Source organism: Macrobrachium nipponense, chromosome 49 (genome assembly GCF_015104395.2).
Source record: "Macrobrachium nipponense isolate FS-2020 chromosome 49, ASM1510439v2, whole genome shotgun sequence".
Classification (NCBI taxonomy): domain Eukaryota; kingdom Metazoa; phylum Arthropoda; class Malacostraca; order Decapoda; family Palaemonidae; genus Macrobrachium; species Macrobrachium nipponense.
The window spans coordinates 18,121,916-18,144,592 of NC_087224.1; the positions used below are offsets into that span (position 1 = coordinate 18,121,916).

At 44.6% G+C, this 22,677-nt stretch overlaps 1 protein-coding gene across 1 annotated transcript; it reads right to left on the bottom strand.

Annotated features, from left to right (window-relative positions):
• Positions 1 to 20,143: 20,143 nt before the first annotated feature.
• On the bottom strand, positions 20,144 to 20,758 carry LOC135205255 (uncharacterized). Its single transcript, XM_064235605.1, has one exon. It carries the CDS (start codon positions 20,756 to 20,758, stop codon positions 20,144 to 20,146), a length of 615 nt encoding a protein of 204 aa, XP_064091675.1.
• Positions 20,759 to 22,677: the final 1,919 nt, after the last annotated feature.

Below are 22,677 nucleotides of genomic sequence, written 5' to 3' on the forward strand. Positions count from 1 at the left end.
CCTCCCCAAAATCTCATTTTCAGTGACGTCAGCTCCGTGTAGAGGGAGATGATTCTTGGTTTGCCTGTACCTTGGTAATGGTCCCGTAGAATCGCTAATGCCTTTCTTCCATCGTTGACTGCATCTCATTATTAATTGGAGGCTCTTGTCATCTAGAACTTGAACCGGATCTCGGCGAAAATGTCAGCATTTTTTGTCGATGAATTCTGCTTGAAGTTCGATCTTCACTTTCGTCTAGGATAAGCTTTCGAAGTCTCAGATGGGCTAGAAATTTTATCTCCCACATCTCATATTTCTCCTCATCACCATCAAAATACAAGTTCCTCTTGCTTGAGCTGGGCCCATAACCTGTGACCGACGAGGACATGATGGTGGGTTATTAAATAAGCAAATAAATGAGTCACTTTAATGGAGAATGTGGGAGATACAGCAGTACAGAGTACCTTCGGCGATCAACTTGCCGGTTACACTACTTTCAAAAGCGGCGTCAGCCGTCATGCCACGCAAATCATAACGCAAGAATTATGGGTAAAACAAATGACTGCACCCAAGCGTATAATCAACATTATCAATGCATCATAAATAAAAGTTTAATATTCTAACAACTACCACTATCCATTTCCCCCCACCCATCTTTCGGCAATTGCTACCACTCATATCCATTTCTATCCATTTCCCCCCACCCAAAAACCCCAGATCCCCAACAGAGTCCCTCTTAACCACTTCTAATAATCTTTTAGCGATTGTTGCCACTCGTACCCGTTACCCCCCAATCAAAAACCCCGGTTTCCCAAGAGGATCACCGTTTACTGTTTCTATTAAGCTTTTTACCACTACATTATTGTTGTTGTTTGGTTTCGCTGCCATTTTGTTTGTGTGTTCTTCCGCCAATTTTCTTGTCCGAACTTACCGCCATCTAGTGGTAGGTAGTGGATACGCATTTTGACAAGAAAAGCTTTCTTGTGATACAACACCCCACGATATAGAAATGACAGGGTTATAGCCATAATCTGTGACCATCTGATGTCATCCAAACCCGTCGAAGCGACAATTTACTTATGTAAACTTAGGGATAATTGCTTTTGTTACACTTTGCTTCGACTGGTCTGGTATGGGTGACGTCACAAAATAACACAGCTACTATATAGGGTGGGCGGGGGACCTTATTACTATAGGCTATATCGTGAGATGAATGAAAATATTATCACTGCATAAACAAACACTAAACTAGAATTGGAAAACAAGTGAGGAATGTTCATTACAGGCGACATAAGCAAGGTATTTGAAAGAGTGAGGGATGGAAATAACGAAGGAAACGATTAACCAATCAGAACGTGGTGGCATAGAGGGATCGAAGACCCACATCCAATCACCTGCTAACCCTGAACGCATAGACGCTCAAAAGAATAAAAATAAAATAGAGTCCCTATTATTTAGTGATGAGTAGTTTGAGGACATAAGCCTAGTTACCTATAAGCTAACAAACTACAATTCCTTGCTATTACATTGCTATGAAAAGTGGTTCATAGCAGTTTGGGTAAGTCGTCCTGATCTATATAGACACTTGCTTAAGATGGTTTTAACTGTCTTATTGACATATATGATAATGATATTGTAGTTTTAAAAGTGAAGTCATCATTGTAATTATGTGCCACATTAAGGAGCTGAAAATAGAAGACGTCGACAGAGAAAACGTATCCACAGCCAAGACGCTGAGGATGAAGGACCAAAAAAGATTCCTTTTCTCGCTTTTTAAATATCATTTGTTACACGGTTTTTGTATTTCTCTCAAAACAAATAGGCAAATAAAGTTTTATGAAAGAAAGTATTAAATTTTAACAATTAAATTGCAATTTCAGCGAAATTTAATATAGAAAATGCTTATATAGGGTTACCAAATAAGTCATATCTCATAGGCGTAGAGGTGTCGTCTATTCGAAAATTTCGTATTTTACACATTTTGGTCTTAATTCACTCCTATCTTTGAAGTGCTGCTTTGCCTAGCACTAATTAAATTTTGTTTCAATAATTAATTGCTATAATAAATTTTACAATTTGATCTTCCAAAACTGACTGTACTGACATATGGTGGAGACAAAGAATAATAAATAAATAACTATTGACTATGTCCTTAAATGGATCTCTATGTTTCTCATCCCCCTTCAAACATATGATTCATCTTTGTATTGCCTCTCACACTCCGATTAGTCATTTGCAGATTTATATAAGCAATTTAATCGTAGGGGACAGTTGTCGTCATCTTAGACTAGTGTGAGGACTACATTTTTATCGAAATGTCCGTCCTCCCAATGTATTTACCTCTTTTTTTATATATATACCAAAATGTAGAGCAGTTTGCATTCTTTCCACCAATATATGTATCATAAATTTGTACATCCTGTACGCTTAATTATATGTATATTTGTAAGTGCGACAAAGCACAATCACAGCGAGGCTCTGTTCGTGTTTTGTATGTACGTGTGACGGACACTGCAATAATTCTATCCGCACAGCCTCCTTATATATGTCCTTTTCTGTCCAATAAATCAGTAAGAATTTCTCCTTATCTCAGTCCAGTCCTCACAACTGGTGACCTCTTGGATTTAGGACAGTGAATCAGCAGTCTTGCCTCAGCCGTTAAGGGATTAATTACCGCTGCTCACCTTCAGAGCCGTTAGCAGACTTATTACGGTGCCTTAGTTTAGGTCTCTGAATGCTCTTATCTGTGGTCGACCAAAATGCCATTAGAGGACTCAAAATGCCACATCACTCACAGGAGTATTTTGGCGTTTTGTGTTACAGTTTTGCCCGCCATTAACGACATCCATTGACCGTAGAAAAGTGAGATGGAGGACTTTTAGAACTCGAGACAAGGATGGGAGCTTACCATTCCACCCCACCCCCCACCCCCCGCGTAGTTCCTCGACGCCCCGATCTCATGCCCGCTTGCAAGCCGCGGCCCACACCACCTAAGTCCCACTCCATCAAACTCCTGCCCTTGTCCTAGCAGAACATTGCAGCCTGGCACCAACAGGCGGATATCCAATTTCGGCTCCTCAGGGTCACCACAGAGGGCACCAAGTCGGACCTGGTTGCTTTAGCTCTCCCGGAGGATATAGTTGACCGTCTCGCCCCATGGATGTCCACCCTATTTGGAGAGATCCCCTATGACGACCTTAAGATGCAGCTGATCCAGATCCTCTCCCTCCTGGTTCCCATGAGAGCCAACCAAATTAACGACCTGGTGGTCAGCCCCGTGATCACCGAGGACCCAAGATTAGCCTGGCACAAGCTACAGGCCCTGGTATTGCTGCCGGAGAGAGACTCCCACGGGCAGAGGAAATAGGTAAGCATCCTGAGGTAGCTCTTCCTCTGCCAACTTGCCCCTCAAGTACTCGGCCAGATCGAGGACACTGACGACATGAAGATGGAGAGCCCTGGGTAATGAGCACATAAGCTCTACAATGCCACCCACGCCGCAAAACTCACCTCCCTGCCATCAGCCAACAACCTGCAGCAGGAAGACCCCAAGGAGGTGGCAATCGACGCAACCTTCCAGAGGAGGGGACCCTCGCAGCCCTACCAGAAAATTGGCTGGTGTATCTACCACCAGAGATATGGGAAAAAAGCAAGCAAGTGTGTGTGCTTTTGCTTCTTCATGCCTCAAAAAAACATGGAAGGCAGTACCCAAAACTACTCTCCTTGGCTGTGACGGTAGCCAGGTCCCACCACAGAGGGTTCTACTTCAAAGACGTGATCTCCAGCCACAGGATGCTGATCGACACCATGGCCATGCAAGTAGTATTCCCACCATCAGCAGAGGATCGTAACCATGCCCCAGCCGCCCTTGTAGCCGCCAATGGGACCCCCATTCGCTCCTATGGCACTAAGACCCAGGCCATCGTATTTCTAAGTCAGACATACACCTGGCTTTTCATCATTGTGGATGTCAGAACCCCCCTCTTCGGAGCAGACTTCCTTGCCCACCATGGGCTTCTAGTGGATGTAGCCCCCACACGCCTCCTGTCACGGAAACCTGCCTCTCTCTCCCTCTAAACGCGGGTACTGGGGCTCCCGCCATCTGCTCTGTCCTCCCCCACAAGTACGGCTCCCTCCTACAGGAGTTCCTGGACATCTTCCAACCCGAGCTCTGCCAAATACCCGTGGAGAAGGTCTACAGGGAAACCTTGACAGTGCCAGGAGGATTATTCCCGGTTGACAGCCACAACGAGGACGTCCCCCTGTCAAGACTCCATGCAGTTGTCCAGATATTCATCCCTACAGCAAGACCTTCTCTTGACAGAACGAAGCAGTTCTGACTGAAAGCCTTGGATTCCTGCATACACGTCTTCGTCAGAAACGCTGCCACCCGCCCGTCACTAACGAGACCCTGTCGAGGACCATATAGAGTCGTCCGCCAAGAGGAAAAGCGTTCCTCATAGCAATCAATGGCTGCGAGGACTGGGTCTCCATCGACCAGCTGAAACCCGCCTCCTTTCCTGATGAAGTTGACACCACAGAAGTATCTCAAAGGCCTTCCCCTCTGAACGATGTTCCACCGGGATGTTCCAGTGCCCTCAGACATCGCCAAAGCTGCCCAAAGAGAGCAGTTAAACCCCTCAGGACTACCACCAGGGCCGGCATCTGGCTGTCCAACTCATCTGAAGACGAGGAGCCAGAAGACATGCCCCGGCAGATGGAATCACGAACCTGTGAACTCCTCCACCCTCCAGCAAGATACCAATGACCAATCATCCAATGATCTTTACCATAAGCATTGTCTTGGTGGTGGAGTATCTGTAAGGATGATATTTTTACTGAAATTCTGTTTTCCCTATGTATATACCTCTTTTTTACATAAACCAAAATGTAGAACAGTGTACGGCCTTTCTGCCGATATAAAATTATGTATCATAAATTTACAAATCCTGTACGCTTAATTAGATGTATATTTGTAGGTGCAAGAAAGCACAATCACGGTTGAGGTCTCCTCCCTTTTTCCGTATGTACGCGTGACAGACACTACAATTCCATCCACACAGCCTCCTTACCTTATGTGTCCTTTTCAATAAATCAGTAAGCTGGATCGCCCAGGTAGGGGATCCAGCAGGAGAACCAGACATTCATGGCTGTAAATTTTCTGCATTCGGACTGTTTTTCCTTTGTTTATTATTATATTTCCATTTTTTAAAATAATTTTCAGTAATTTGCGATTGCTTTCGTGAACGGAAAATAATGCAAGCACAACAAGCTGATATGTCTACGTATATGGATATGCCTTCCTGGTGCTCAATAGTGAAACGAGCCAATTCTATTTCTTCCTCTTATTCAAAAATTGCTTGTGTCTTAGTACATGAAAAATACCAATTGGTAGAAAATACGATTGTCTGTGAATTCGCGTTTTTATCCAAGGAAACCTTTCTTGTTAAGCAACACCCAACGATATAGAAACAATAGGCATATAGCCATAATCTGTGACTGTGTGACGTCACCCGAACCGGTCATAGTGACAATTTACTGATGTAAACTTAGGGTAAGGCCACACCGGATGCGGGAAGTGTCGAAGTGCATGCACAACTCAGGCAGGAGAACAGCGTCAAAACGACACATGGCTATACCAGATATGCCACCGTCCCGCATGTCACTATCAGAGGTCAAAGATATACTTCTGTGCAAATTGTCAAGTTTGGATAGGAAATTGTCTCAAATAGAAAACCTAAGAGTTAAACTTGACGATAGACTGCATAAGACCTAACAGTCTTTTGATTCTTTGCTTGCAATACTAGAAGTCATCTCACAAGACAAACGACGCACCATAGACAACCCATCTATCCCAAAGTATCTTTCAGGAAGAAGTAACCTTAATGGCAGTAAATGTCGTGATAATATGAGGTTAAAATCCATATTTTCCTTTTACTTCCCTTACATTTATTACTTTAAGGGAAGTAAATAGAAAATATGGATTTTAACTTTTTATTATACAAAACTAACTGCATATAGGGTTACTTCCTTAAAGATACCTTAGAAAAACAAAGGACCAGAATTAACCCTTAAACGCCGAAGCGGTAAAAAATCAAAAACTCCCCCGAATGCTGGAGCCGGTTTTGAGTGAGCGCGAACGGAAAAAATAATTTGTTTTTTCAAAAAATCACAGCGCGCTTAGTTTTCAAGATTAAGAGTTCATTTTTGGCTCCTCTTTTCGTCATTGCCTGAAGTTTAGTATGCAATCATCAGAAATGAAAAATAATATCATTATCATATGTAAATAATGCAATATATGGTAGCAAAAAAAAGAAAATTCATACATAATTGTATTAAAATCACACTGTGCAAAAAACGGTAAAAGCTATCGAGTTTCTTTTTTTTCGTTGTATTGTACACTAAATTGCAATCATTTTGATATATAATACATTGTAAAACAATAAAAGCAACACCGGAAAAATATTATCACAAAATGATGTACGAATTCGTAATGCGCGGACGTAAAAAAATGTTTTTTTCAAAAATTCATCGTAAATCTAAATATTGTTCTAGAGACTTCCAATTTGTATTAAAATGAATACAAATGATTGAATATTACGATACTGTAAGAGTTTTAGCTTACAATGGCAGTTTTTGACCATTTCCGACGAGTTAAAAATGACCAAATGTCGAAATTTTTTTATAATTTTTTTTTAAATGCAATTATTTCGGAAATTAGAAAAGCTACAACCTTCAAATATTTTTCTTTTTATTCTAAATGAAATTGCGCACATTTTCATATATAAAACTCTATGAAATGCCTAATATGAAACGGAGCAAATTTTCCGAGAATGCGATGTACGCAATTCGTGATTTATGGCGGAGAATCCACGCGCTGAGGGAAGGAAAGTTTTTTTCATAAATTCACCATAAATCGAAATATTGTGCTAGAGACTTTCAATTTGTTGCAAAATGAAGGTAAATGATTGACTATTACTAAAATATAAGAGTTTTAGCTTACAATGCATTTTTCGATCATTTCTTGTAGAGTCAAAGTTGACCCAAACGTGGTTTCTATTTATCGTGATTTATATGCAAATATTTCGAAAATGAGAAAAGCTACAACCTTCAATTATTCATTGTTGTATTCTACATGAAATTGCGCACATTTTCATATATAAAACTTTATGTAACGGCTAATTTAAAAGGGTGCAAACATTACCACAATCGCACGTATGTTTTTTAGGAAGAGTTACCGCGCGGACGTAAGGAAAATGTTATTTTTTTCATAAATTCACCATATATCGAAATATTGTGCTAGAGACTTCCAATTTGTTACAAAATGAAGTTAAATGATTGAATATTACTAAAATATAAGAGTTTAGCTTACAATTGCGTTTTTCGACCATTTCGGTAGAGTCAAAATTGACCAAAGGTTGAAAATTTGTCACTTATCATTTTTTATATGAAAATATTTCAAAACTGATAAAAGCTACAACCATGGGTTGTTTTTAGTTGTATTGTGCATAAAATTGCGCACATTTCCATATATAAAACTTTATGTAACGGCTAATTTTAAAATGGTGCAAACATTACCACAATCACATGTATGATTTTTTTCGGAAGAGTTACCGCGCGGACGTAAGGAAAAAGTTTTTTCATAAATTCACCATAAATCGAAATATTGTGCTAGAGACTTCCAATTTGTTTCAAAATTAAGGTAAATAGTTGAATATTACTACAATATAAGCGTTTTAGCTTACAATTGCGTTTTTCGATCATTTCGGTAGAGTCAAATTTTGGCACTTATCGTTATTTATATGGAAATATTTCAAAACTGATAAAAGTTAGAATCATGAGTATTTATTGTTGTATTTTAAATGAAATTGCGCACATTTTCATATATAATACTTCATGTAACGGATAATTTAAAACGGTGCAAAAGTTATGTCAAAGTGACGAAATAATTTCCAGAGATGTGCAACTGATACTTTTTAGTGCGATAAGAAAGAAATTTGCGCTTGCGCACCTGCGTAACGATTGTAAACAAAACAACGCCTTGATCCGTGAACTCCCAGCATCCCCCAAGGCGCGTGATTCAAAAGTTTTCGGCTGGTAGGCCTATAAGTATTTTTCCGCGAATTTTTAAAAAAACTTTTTTTGAGTCTACGTATGGTACGTCCATTTGGCAATCGGGGGAGATTTTGACTCAACGTTTAATTAATACGTCCATTCGGCGTTTAAGGGTTAATTGCAAATTATATAAAACTTGATTAATAATTGAAGGCATTATGTTGAAATAAAACGATTGACTGGTATTTAAAAAAGTAGTTCAATAGTAAAGTTTTGATAAAAGAGAGTAACACAAGGAAAAAACAGTTTTGCTTGTACATTCATTGTTAACATTAATGAGGAAAGTACAAAGCACCACGAATATTTCATAAATCAGTTATGCTGCTGCACTAAGAATTCGTATAGTTATCAAGTCTATGCTGCTGGACAAGGCTTATTTGTGGGTGGCTGAGTGAATAATAGTTGGCACTTTTAAGTTTACGTAGAGACTGGGACTCGAATGCATGACACCAATGGCCACATTTAAGGGGCACTCGTTATATTCTTCTTCTTCCCTTTCTTAAAGAAAATGTAATTTTTATGGAGTGTTTCACGGGGATCCTCACAAAGTAACTCCGAAACACCTTGATGATCAATTCTTCTGTAACCATTACCACCAGACAAGACAGACTGATCAGTGAAACTTCGGCAAACTGAATTAACAATTCATCTGACCATGTCAAGTTGGAGGTATATATAAATATATATATATATATATATATATATATATATATATATATATATATATATATATATATATATATCTATATATATATATATTGTGGTCCTTTTGAAACATCACTTTAAATTCAGTAACGAACTCATCACCAGGGAAAGCATTTAGACAATCGAGGTGGTCGAGGATTCACCAGGCTACATTCATATAAGAACTCTGTTATTTGCTTGACACTTTAATTTACGAACAACAATGAATGTAGTCTGAATGTACACAAATGTGAGGTTTTGGAATAACTGCTAATGAAGTATGCATTACAGATATGGAATACGTAACTCGATATGGTTACTGAATAGATAATAAATGTAGTCACTTAATACATAAAAGTTTCTATGCTAATATCAGTTACTTGACAATGATATTATGCTTTAAACAATTTCTTGGTTACTAATGAAAGTTTTTAATAAGGGAATTAACTTCACAACATAGTTATTAACATAATAAATAAAGGGGAGGGGAGAACCATTCAAGTAACATAGTCCCTATTTCATATAGAAAATGGTGTTGTTTTGGAGGAGTGCCGGAACCACCACAGTTATTTTAAAACATGTTGCATTGCTTGTTGGCAACTGCAGAGGGTTGAGCCGTCCCGCTTGTCTTGTGTGGCCACCCATGTAAGATATGCAACATTTCAAACTGGCGTGGGAAGCTCTTCCCTGCATCCTCCACGCTCGCTGCGTCCGGTGTGGCCTCACCCTCACATCACTTGGTGGCAACTGCAGAGGGTCAAAATGTCCCACTAGTCTTTTGTGGCCACCCACGTAAGATATGCAACGTTTCAAACTCTATCCTCCATGTCCGGTGTGGCCTCCCCTTAGGAAGCTTCAAACGGTGTGGGTGACGTCACAAAATCACAAGCGCAGATGAGTCTTCATCTCTGGAGCGGGATCATTGATAACTACTATAATGGGTGGGTGGGGGGACCCTTGTCATTACTATATATCGTGAGATGAATGGAATTATTATCACTGCATAAAAAAGAAACACCAAACTAGAACCGGAAAACAAGTGACGGATATTCATTACTGGTGACATAAGCAAGGTATCTGAAAAAGTGAGGATGGAAATAACGATGGGAAAGATAAATAAGATAAACCTTTCAAATGTAGTAGAGGCAAAGAAGGAAAACCCACATCCGATCACCTGCTAATTAACACTGAGTTCATTGTTCTGGGTCCCAACCTTCATATGGTTTGGGAAATCATATAAATGCAGTTAATCTAAGCAATAGTGGTGCGTCGGGTATTTCTTTGGAGAAAGGGAAAATGAAAGGATGGAAATATGTGTTGATTTGATTAACTGAAGTGGTTCATAGCAGTTTGGTTAAGTCACCCTGATCAATAGAGACTACTGATCAAGATGGTTTTTGCTCTGTCCTATGTGACGTATATGATTATAGACGTTCTAGTTTCAAAACTAAAGTCATTATTGTAATTATGTGCTGAAAATAAAAGACATGTCGATAGAGAAAACGTATCCACAGCAAACACGCTGAGGAAGAGAAAAAAAAAAAAAATCCTTTTCTCGCTTTTTAAATATCATTTGTTACACGATTTTCGTATTTCTATCAAAATTGAATAGGTAATTAATGCTTTATGAAAGAAAGTATTAAATATTAGCGATTATATTGCAATTTCAGTAAAATTTAACATAGAAAGTACTTATACAGGGTTACCAAAAAAGTCTCTTATAGGCGTAGAGGTGTAGCGTAGTAGATTTACACAGGAATTAATTCACTACTTTCTTTGAAGTGCTGCTTTGCTTAGCACTAATAATATTTTGTTGTTTCAATAGTTACTTGCAATAATAAATGTTACGATTTGAATTTCCAAAATCGACATATGGTGGAGACAAAGAATAATAAATAATTAACTATCGGCTGGTCAAGTCGCCCTGATCAATAGAGACTACTGATCAAGTTTTAGATTTTAAAAATCAAAACGTTTATTGATATACATCTTTAAATGGGAAAGGTAAGCAGCAGTTCTGTCTATACCCTCCTACAAAATTCAAAAGATTCCAGGGCAAAAATTTATAATAAATACGTAAATAAAAACAGTACTGAAAAGCAATATTTCACATGATAAGAATTTTAAAACCCCATATATACAAAAGCAAATACCAAGCTTTAATATAAATTTTTTATACATCTTTAAATGGTTGATATACTAAAGCAAATTTATAATAGGCAAAAGCCATACAAAACAAATATAACAAAAGTAAATTTTATATATAAAAAAAAATGTTAAGAAAATGCACAAAAAATCTAGTTATACAAAATCCTACTAAAGGACAGGCAAATGGCTCACAATTATTAATTCCAAAATAAATTAGGAAATTTCTTTACAATTTTGGAACATACGTCATTTTTCAGGAAATAACATACTTGATTTATTGCATCATCTATTCTGGGGTTACGAAACATAACATAATGTTGTAAGGTAAGTTTCCGTAACTCACTGCATAATTTACATTCAGAGTTTTCATCATCAATGTATTCCCAATAATATTTGTATCCCAAATGTAACCTCATTATTAATATTGTATATCTACCATATACAATATTACTGTTTTCAGACAAACAAATAGTGTCTCAAACTGACACCACCATTGTTTAAAATTTGTTGAATTTCAGCCGCTTCCCACAAAGACCTCTTGATTTTTAACCCTCTTTTTATTCTGCTCAGTCATTGTGCTTTCTGTATCAATGTTATTTTTGTTTGTAGCATCCTTTGCCAAACTATCAGTCATCTCATTCAAATGAATGCCAATGTGAGATGGTACCCAGAAAAACTTAACAAAATGCCCTTGATCTTCTATGTTTATGCAAGTTTTTCTTTAACACTTACTAATTCCCTGTCAACTGGATACTATCTAGAGTGAAGCGCAAGAAGAGCACTCTGATAATCAACGAAAACAAACAAGTCTTTCATCTTGGTTACTACTAAGGTTAACCCTTCATGAATGGCATGTAATTCAGCAGTAGTAGTAGAAGTTTTATCTTCTATTCTTTTTGACAGCGTCTCGTCAGTACTCGCATCATTTTCATAATATTCCTTCATAACCATCCCGCATCCAACCTTGATACCATTCACTGAACCATCACAGTACATATGTATACTATTAGCTTTAGGTAATGTGTTGATTTTAAACAAAATTAATTGTTTCAACTCATAAGTGTTGCACTCTCTCTTGTTTTACAGTAAAGTTTACAAATACTTACATTAATTTTGTAACTCTATCTTATGTGACGTGTATGATTATAGCCGTTGTAGTTTCAAAACTCAAGTCATTATTGTAATTATGTGCTAAAAATTGACATGACAGAGAAAACGTATCCGCAGCCAACATGATGAAAACGAGGAACCAGGAAAGATTCATTTTCTCGCTTTTTAAATATCCTTTGTTAACGATTTTTGTATTCTTGTCAAAATCAAATAGGTAATTAAAGATTTTAAAAAGAAATATTACATTTTAACGATTAATATGAAATTTTAGCCAAATTTAATACAGAGATTATTTATACGGAGTTAAGAAAAAAGTCATATTGCTTCACCGTTGAGGTGTAATTTAGCAATAAACCGTTATGGATTTCACTTCCTTTTTCTTCACTGACTCATCTTTGAAGCTGGCTTGCCAAGCACTAAATAAGGTAGATCTAGGGTACTTATCCACGGCGGCCTAGACTATGGCAGTGTAAGGACAACGCTTATCCATAATTTTCTCTGTATATAATTCATCATTCTCGTTGTTCTTACTTCCCTCCGAGAGAGCGTTCAGCGGGCTTTCCGCCAGTGTATAAAGCTTGTATAACCATATTTTGTGTACTTTTATATTTTGTATTTTGTCTCTCAAGAAACACAAATCGGGTCTCGCTGACCCACTTTTGCTCTCTCGCGGGTCGGTAGCCACATTTCCGTCCGCATGCTGTATATTTATATTTCCCTTGACTGTAATAAAAATCAGTACACTTCTACCTGCCTCTTTGTCCACCTCTCACAACTGGTGACCTCCTGGTTTGGACGGTGACCCAAGCGGTTTTGGCTCAGCCATTAAGGGACTAACTACCGCCGCTCACCTTCAGAGATCTTTAACGGACTCACACGGTGCCTAAGTATAGATCTCTGAAAGCTCCTACCGTGGAAATAACCAACGCCTCTAACGGACTAAATACGGCATACCTGCCCAAGGTGTGTTCAGGCGTTTCCTCAAGCGGTTTGCCCCGCATTCACGACTCTGTCAACCGTTTCTGTGAGAGAGGACAATGGGCGCAGACAGTACCAACGCGGCCGGGTAAAACCCAGGCCGGGTCCCTCCCCCGCCCCACGCGACGGCCTCAGACACAGCTGGCCGCTCAAGCTGTCAAATTGCCCCCCTTCACAACGGCTGACCCGACCGCCTGGTTCTTCCGAGCTGAAGGGCAATTCCGGATCGCGGGGCTCACGAACAAAGTACTGCAGGCTGACCTCGTCGCAGCGGCTCTCCCGACAGAGGTGTTCGACCGAATAACTCCGTGGCTGACCGGTGAAGCACAAACCGAACCTGTCACACTCGATGAGATAAAAGAAAGGCTCGTGACAGCCTATTCCGCGCCCATCGCTGAAAAGGCTGCCCGCGCCCTCGACATAGTCGCGAACCCCATGCGCGGCACCAACCCCCAAGATGCCTGGGACACTGTGATGGGCCTCGTCCGTCTGCCCGAAATAGGCCCCGACGGAAAAAAGAAAGAGATCTGCCTGAGCCGCGAAATATTCCTGCGGCAACTCGAGCCGGACGTCCGAAAACAGCTGACCGACGCGTACACCCTAGAGGACGACGAACTACTGGAGAAGGCAAAGAAACTGACGTTGTCGAACAATGCCGCGAAGCTCGCCGCCCCCGATCCTCCGTGTGCCTGGCCGCAGAGAAGGAAGAAGACGATGACGACCCAACGCAAGAGATCGGCGCCGTATCCCAAGGGAAGTCCTCCCACACGCAGCGAGGTGAAAACTCCTGGTGCCGCTTCCACCGGAGGTTCGGGAGATTTTCCAAGAGGTGCGAAAGCCCTTGCACCTTCCAGCAGTCAAAAAACGGCGACGGCAAACAAAACCAAGGCCGCCGGTAGCAACGGCCTCGTCGGAACCACACACCGTAGGGTTCTACGTCCGCGACTCGATCTCCAGCCGGAGGATGTTGGTGGACACGGGGGCGATGCACTCGGTATTCCCGCCGTCAGGAAAAGACCGTAGCCGCGAGCCCAAACAAAACAACCGCCCTCGTCGCCATCCATTCCTACGGCACGAAGTCCCTCGAGATATCCATCTTGGGGCGAAACTACGTCTGGGAATTCACCATCGCGGACGTCAGAATCCCGCTACTGGGGGCAGATTTCCTGGCGCAGAACGGCCTCCTGGTGGACGTGGGCCGCAAACGCCTCCTCGACACGGGGACATGCCTTTCCCTACCACTGGCAGCAGGCACGGGCGCCCTACAATTTGTACCATCGCCCCCCACAAGTACGGCAACCTCCTGCAGGAATTCCCCGAAGTCTTCAAGCCGGAACTTCGTCAGGCGGCAGGGACGCCGCCCAAGCATGGAATATTCCACCACATAACCACCACGGGCCCCCCGACACACACGAAGTTCCGGCGACTCCCTCCAGGCCGCCTCCAGGAGGCGAAGCAGGCGTTCTCGGAGATGGAACGAATGGGCATCTGCAAGAAAGCATCAAGCCCTTGGGCTTCACCCCTACACATTTTGCGGAAACCTGACGGCACCTGGAGGCCCTGCGGAGACTGCAGGAGACTCAACCTCGCTATGATCCCCGACCACTACCCCTTGCCAAACATGCAGGATTTGACTGGGGCCCTCCATGGAGCGAAAGTCTTCACGAAAATGGGCCTCTTAAAATCTTATTTTCAGGTTCCAGTGCACCCCGAGGATGTCCCCAAGACCGCCATCATCACGCATTTTGGCTCCTACGTCTTCCATTACTCCACCTTCGGCCTGAGAAACGCAGGGGCCACCTTCCAGCGCCTGATGGACAGCATCCTTGGGTACCTCCCTTTCTGCGTCTGCTACGTCGACGATATCTTAATTTTTTCCAGGTCCCCGGAGGAGCACCTACACCATGTCCAAGCGGTCCTGAAGCGCCTGCAGGAAAACAGGCTGGTCGTCCAATTCGACAAATGCACCTTTGGTGCCGAGAGGGTGGACTTCCTTGGCCACGAGATCTCCACAGCAGGCGTGCGTCCCATGGCCTCGAAGGTAGGCACGGTGCATAAGTTCCCAACCCCAACCATGGTCAAGTCCCTGCAGGAGTTCATCAGGATGGTCAACTACTACCATCGGTTCATCCCCGATGCCGCCCGCACCATGTCCCCTCTAACGCAGGTCCTGAAGGGGAAACCAAAGAACCTGACGTGGGAAGCTGAACAAGAGCAGGCCTTCAACGAGACGAAGAGGGTCCTCGCCAGAGCCGCGACCTTATGCCACCAAGACCCTACTGCACCCTTACGCCTCACCACTGACGCCAGCAACGTCGCCTGTGGGGCTGTCCTCGAGCAGATGGTCCAGGGTGGGCCCCGCCACTCGCCTTCTACAGTAAAAAACTGTCACCTGCCGAGACGAGATACAGCACGTTTGACCGCGAGCTCCTGGCGGTGTACCAAGCAGTGCGCACTTCCGCTACCTCCTCGAGGGCGCCCCTTTCACGATCAGAACAGACCACCACCCATTGGTGCATGCCTTCACCAAGGCGAGCGACGCCTGGTCAGCTAGACAGCAGAGGCACCTGGCAGCCATCGCGGAGTTCGGTTGCACCATCCAGTACGTGCCCGGCGAGAAGAACCCCGTGGCGGACACCCTTTCGAGGATAGAAATCAACGCCGTGCACCTCGGGATCGACTACGAAGACCTCGCCCGGGAACAGGCCGCCGACCTGGAGACCACCGCATATCGCACAGCTATCACCGCCCTCAGGTGGGAAGACGTGCCCTTCGGACACGCGGTCACGACGCTCCTCTGCGACATCAGCACGGGCCGCCCGCGCCTGCTGATCCCAGCCTCCCGAAGGAGAGCCATATTCGACATCATGCATGGACTCTCGCACCCCTCGGGCCGGACGACGATGCGCCTCCTGACGGATAAGTTTGTATGGCACGGAATTCGGAAGGACTCCCTCGAGTGGGCCAGGACCTGCGTGCCTTGCCAAACTAGTAAAGTCAGTCTGCACACAAAATCAGGCGTTGGGGAATTCCCGCAGCCTAAATGAAGATTCGGCCACATTCACATAGACGTCGTGGGCCCCTGCCCCCGTCGGGAGGCGCCAGATACCTCCTGATGATAATCGATCGCTCCACCAGATGGCCTGAGGCAACACCGATGTCGGAGGCAACCACCAAAGCGTGCGCCGAAGCCCTTCTCACCAGCTGGATCAGTCAATTCAGAGTGCCAGACGAGATCACGATGGACCGCGGACCCGTTTTCCTGTCGGAGTTGTGGACCGCCCTGGCCCGCCTAATGGGGACATCGCTACACACCACCACCGCCTACAACCCGGCAGCTAACGGCATGGTGGAGAGAGTCCACCGATCGCTCAAGGCTTCCCTAATGGCACGCTGCACCGGCGAAGATTGGAAGAGCCAGCTACCATGGGTCCTCCTCGGCCTCAGGACCGCCCGCGGAGGGCTAACGGCGAGGCATCACCCGCGGAGAAGGTATACGGGGAACCACTGACAGTCCATGGCGAGTTCTTCCCGACCCAATGCTGACAACGCCGACGTCTCCATCGCCAGACTTCGGGAATCCACCGGGAGATTCACGCCCTGTATCAAAACCTTCTCCGACAGGACCAAACACTTCTTCCCGAAGGCCCTATCATCATGCAAACACGTCTTCATCAGGGACGACACCCGCCGCCCGCCGCTAACGAGACCCTACCAAGGCCCCTTACGCGTCCTACGACGCACCGACAAGGCGTACCTCATATCCATAAATGGTCGCGAGGACTGGGTCACAATCGATCGCCTGAAACCAGCCTTCCTTATGGACGAAGAGTCCGCCTACGCGGATTCCATAAGGTGCCTCAATCTTCCTCGGAAAGAAGCGGCTCCATCGGTAACCAAACCTCCCAGTCGTAACCGCGGCCGCCCTCGGAAGACGGTCAAACCCCCCGAGGGTCACCTCAGGGGAATCATCCCGTCCCCTGAAATCCCCGAGGATCTACCACAGCAGCTGATTTTGCACACCCGAGGGCACCTCCGCCGTCCCACTCACTTCCGCGAGTAACGGTTGGAAGTACAAAGAAATCAGCCAACAATTATTGTCTTAGGGGGGAGTATTTGTAAGAACAATGCTTATTCACAATTTTCTCTGTATGTAGTTCAACATTCGCGTTGTTCTTACTTCCCTCCGCAAGAGCGTTCAGCGGGCTTTCCGCCAATGTATATATCTTGTGAAATCATATTTTATGTACTTTTGTATTTTGTATTATGTGTCTCTCAAGAAACACAAATTGTGTCTTGCCGACCCACTTTTATTCTCTAGCGGGTCGGTAACCACATTTCCACCCGCATGCTGTATATTTGAATTTTCCCTTACCTGTAATAAAGTCAGTACACTACTACCTGCATCTTTGTCCACACCTCACAATGTAACCATTAGCTGTGACTGTGTGACATCACCCAAACTGGTCAAAGCGGCAATTTACTGATGTAAACTTAGGGTAAGGCCACACCGGATGCAGGTAGTGTCAAAGTGCAAGCACGACTCGGGCAGGAGAGCAGCGTCAAAATGACACATAGCCACACCATAAATGTTGCCCTCCCACGCATCACTCTCAGAGGTCAAAGATATACTTCTGTGCAAATTGTCAAGTTTGGATATGAAATTGTATTTAATAGAAAACCTAAGTGTTAAAATTGATGATAGACTGTGTATGACCCAACAGTCTTTTGAATCTTTGCTTGCAATACTGGAAGTCGGTCTCAAAAAACAAATGACTCGCCATAGACAACCCATCTCTCCCAAAGTATCTTTCAGGAAGTAGTAACCTTATTGGCAGTAGAGACTGGCACTCAAATGTGTAGGAAACAGAAGGAAACCCATGTGTCACAAGAGTGCTTTATTACACATCCAGTCTATACAGAGGCGTGACTGCAAGTGAGTTGCAGACACGCGTGCTACATTGGCGTCAATCGCGCAGCCCTCTCGGCAACAGACATCACACAAGTTCAACCATCCTATATCTACATCTAAGATTATGGCATGGCAGAATGGCATAATATTAAATGTAAATAATCAGTGATGGCAATAAGCAAATATGTATTAAATACATATATATACACACAAAGAAAATATGCGAGAAAAAAAATCTTATAGGAAAAATGCAATGGTTAATGCACAGGTATCACAGCATAAATTTGACATTCATGGCAGCAACATGAATATGCATAAAAATATGTCTGCAAAAATTAATTGTAGCCAGTTCGGCTTATCAAAAATAGAAGACAAGAAAAGCACAAGGGATAATATAAGACAATTTTACAGTGGCACATGCATGAGCATAGGTTAACACTCAACATCACCCATGACATACTCGCCCATCCATGAGGGTTGTGCTGTCCGCCTTTTTGGACGAGGTGGAGCGGGGTCCGGGTGTGGGGAAGTGGCTGACGACGTTCGGGGCTGACGTTTTATCACTTTCAGGTGCTTCCTGTTTCTGAGTGACACTCGACCACTTCCATCCAGCCTAATGAGATACTGTCGGTGGCCCTTGAACTCCACTACCAACCCAGATCGGCCCCAGGTTTTGGTTACAGGATCCTGCACTCTTACCCTGCAGCCTACAACAAGGGGTAGAAGCTCCCTGGTCCCAGCAAGTGGTTGGGTCTCCTTTTGGGACTCTGCCATTTGTAGTTCCCTCCTCTGGATGATCTCGTCCCAGTGTCTCTCCACCTTGTAATGCTGTCTGGGCATTGGCACTCGTTCTCTGAGCTGCCTACCGATGGCATCCTGTGCTGGTGACTTGTCGAATCCCTTAGGAGGGGTGTTGAGGTACTGAAGAATTGCCAGAGATGCCTTGTTACAATCAAGGCTACCTCCTTTGCCTATATTTGCCCTGATGATCCTCTTGGCAGTCTTGACTGCTGCTTCAGCCCTTCCATTGGACTGGGGATAATGAGCTGACGAAAGGCGTACAGTAACCTCCCCTTTTTTGAAGAATGATGTGGTCTCTTCGCTAATGAGGTTTGTGCCCCCCATCTGTCGAGATTAGCTCTGGTGCTCCCCATCTTGTAAAGTACGTCCTCAACACTGATATGATTCTTGATGACGTTGTACCATGTGGAAAGTGTGCGACTTCCAGCCACCCGGTAAGCTTGTCTGCATTGGCAATGTACATATGGCCCTCCAACTGTAGCATGTCCACCACTGTTGACTGGAATGGGTATTCTGGGGGTGCTGTGAGTATTAATGGTTCAGCAGGTTGTGATGGAGCATGTATATCACAAGAGGCACATCCATCCCTGTGGCTCTGCAGGTCACCTTCCATGCCTGGTCAGTAAACTGATTGCCTTACTCTGCGGAGCATGGAGTCCACCCCCTGATGTCCTGCGTGAAGGCCTGGGATGACTTGGAGGCAAAGTTCCTCTGGGATGAGCAGACATAGGCATCCTTGCTCATGAGTGTAGACTATCAGGTCTTCTACCATAGATAACCTGTCCCTTACTGCGTAGAACTGATGTAGGCAGGCCAACTCCTGTGTCTTCTGTGGGGGCCAGTCATTTGCTGCCACTTTAGCTACCAACAACTGGTATACAGGGCCTTTAGAGGCTGCTAGTTTGACCCTCTCCTCGTCAAGTATGAGGCATTCTTGCTCAAGGGAAGTGGCTGAAGCAGCAACAAGGGCAGCAGTCATATCCTCTTCAAGTTCAGAGTCCTTGTCGTCTGGTTCACAACGGAGAGCAGGGAAACGTGATAAGAAGTCAGGAGCGCAGTTCCTCTTCCCTGGTAGGTATCTTACCTGGAACCTGTATTGCAGGGTTTTCTCCTTGAGACGGAAGAGTCTTGGGTTCAGTATATCCTTCAGTATATACCCAGGAGCTTGACAGCGGGCGTGGTGGTCAGTCACGATCAATAAGTTGGGCAGCCCAACAGGAGTAGCCTGGCCTTCTTGAGACACCACGTGACAGCTAAGGCCTCTCCCTCAACAGCAGCATACCCAGCTTCAGCTTGTGACAAGTGACAACTCCCACATAGGGCAATACGCCACCCACCCTTGCAGCAGAATGGGACATCAGCTGAGGTACAAGCACAGTGCTGCTGCAGAATGACAAACCCGATCCCATCTCTGCTCTAATCTGTTAGGGCTGCCGTAGGTCGGGTCTTGTCATAGTATACCAGCCCATCCTTAGCCAGCTTGCATATGGCCTCCTGTGCTTGATGGAATCTCTCTTGTAGGTTGTTATCCCAGTAGACATTCTTGCTTGCAGACTTCTTCAGGAGGTCTCTGAAGGGTTCCATCAGCGGGGCAGTGGCAAGGAAGGGTGCCAACTGGTTGACAAAGCCAAACCATGACCTGATGTCAGTGACCGAGGGGTTGTCAGGCATAGGGAATCTCTGTATGGCAGCTAGACTCTCCTCTGTGGGCCTATAGGAATCCCATCCCAGCTGGAATCCGACGAAGCTCACTTCTCTTTGGCAGAAGCTGAATTTCTCTGGCTTGAGGGTTATTCCCTTTTTGGCACATGTGTCCAAGAAATTATACATGTGCCAGAAGGCCTCTTCGACGCTGTTGTCATATAGAAGAGTATCATCCACACACTTGTGTTTTCGGGGAATGTCCTTGATGGCGTCATCAAACCTCTTGGTGTAGGCATCTGAAGCTGAACAGTGTCCCATGGATATTCTTCTGTACCAATAACGACCTCCAGGGAGTAATAAAGGTTGTGAGTTTGCGGCTTTCTTCATCTAACTCCACCTGGTGTAAACCCCAATGAGCATCTGCCACCGTCTTAAAGGAATGTAAGGGTACCCCTGAGATCATGTTGAAAGGAGCAGGGGTGTGATGCGTCTCTCTCCTGCAGGAGGCGTTGAGGCGTTGAAAGTCCACGGTGCGGCGGGGCTGACCTGACTTCTTGGCAACAATGACCACCTCCATCACACCATTCTGTGCTTCACCAGTCGTGGTACCTCCTCAATGATGTCTTTCTTGATGTCCTGGTCCAACTGCATCTTCTCTTCTGATTCCCAATGCTTTGGCACAGATGCTGGGGTGTGGCATGCATAGGGGGTTGCCCCTGGCAGTAGATGAATATGGTGCGGCTTACCCTCCAAGACAGGGAGGGGCTCCCTTTCTGTATTGAATGTCGATGACAAAAAATGGTGCAAGAGCCACTGCTCCAACTTTGGGACATTCTCCTCCACTGGTGGGAAGGGTATGGATGAGGGCTTTAGGCAAGGACTGACCAGTGGGGGTGAGTACCTCATGCTCCAGTGCGAGTCTTGCTGACACCGGTAAGTGGTGGGGAAAGGACTGGGGCACAAGGCCAAGGTCCTTGCAAGCAGCCAGTGAAAGAAAGAATGACCTCGCAGACTTGATGAGGTACACTTCTTGGATGGTTGTCCTGTTACCATATTGAACGCAAAGGGGGGAAGTTCCCATACACCCCAATCTAATGTTGGCAATGTCACGTAGGGCCCCGCAGTGTCGTGAAAGGGTAGGCCTTTCAACGAGGGTCGAAAGCAGGGTGGGGCCTGCAACATACCAGTGTCTACCACAGCCTGTACAGGGCTGTGACCCTAAGGCCTAGGGCTATGCACTGATGAAGACACTACCACTTGTATAGTAGGCTGCATACTGGGTTGTACCCCAGCAGTGACTGCCCCCAGTGTTACTGATGAAGCAGGGACATCATTCACCATCTTCTTCTTGCTTCTACAAAACCGTTTCATGTGGCCAATTTTTTGGCAGCCATGACAAACACTATTTCTCACTGCGCACATCACCTTTCTGGGCTCGTGCTGCACTCCACAGTTCCCACACACACGAGCACTGATGGAAACCGAGGCCCTCTCATTACTCTTCATTGCTGCACACTCGGGGGTGCTGGGGTCTGTCTCCACATCGGCCGCACGTGTCTCTTGATGCCATGAGTCGTGCTGGGGCATGGATGCATCTTTGCGGGCTGCTTCGTATGTTGCACACTGCCCTTATGTCATCTACACTACAAACAGAATCACATGACCTGTAAAGGTCTCTTTTCAATATCTCATCCCTTAGACTTACCATAAGCTTTCTAATGAGGATAGATTCAGAGAAATCACAATGACACCTAGTGCACTGGAAGCCACAGTCCATGGCCTTTTCAGAGCACTTTGCAAAATATTCACTAATGGACTCTTCACGCCCTTGCATACACACAAAAAACTCAGCCCAATGCACAGTCTGGTTCAATGCACGCAGAACCATGGCCCCTATAGCATCCAAAGCCCCTTCTGGAGACAAGTTAGCCCAATGTAAATCACTATACCTGGCATCCAGCGTACGTTGCAACTCTGGGGTGCAATGAAACCTGATGTGTTGAACTGCATCTGCTAGTTGAAACTTATGTAGCCTAAGCCAATGTGTCATGGAACGTTTCCAAGTCCTGTAGGAGGCTGATAACATTTCCAAAGCACACTTCTCTGGTAGCGGTAGGGACGGGGCCCTGGGGCCACTCTGTAAGTGCAAACCACTCGCCATTGTAGCCAAACAGTCGTTAAGGGCTTGCAATGCATCTCGACCCTCTGCAAACACGTGTAGACATGATTATTCTTTATGTATCCTACTCACTGCGCCATATAGGAAACAGAAGGAAACCCGTGTGTCACTAGAGTGATATATTACA

Bases quoted from the DNA above. Each gene is read 5' to 3' on its own strand.
- LOC135205255 (XM_064235605.1), bottom strand. From the start codon at position 20,758: ATGAAGAAAGCCGCAAACTCACAACCTTTATTACTCCCTGGAGGTCGT.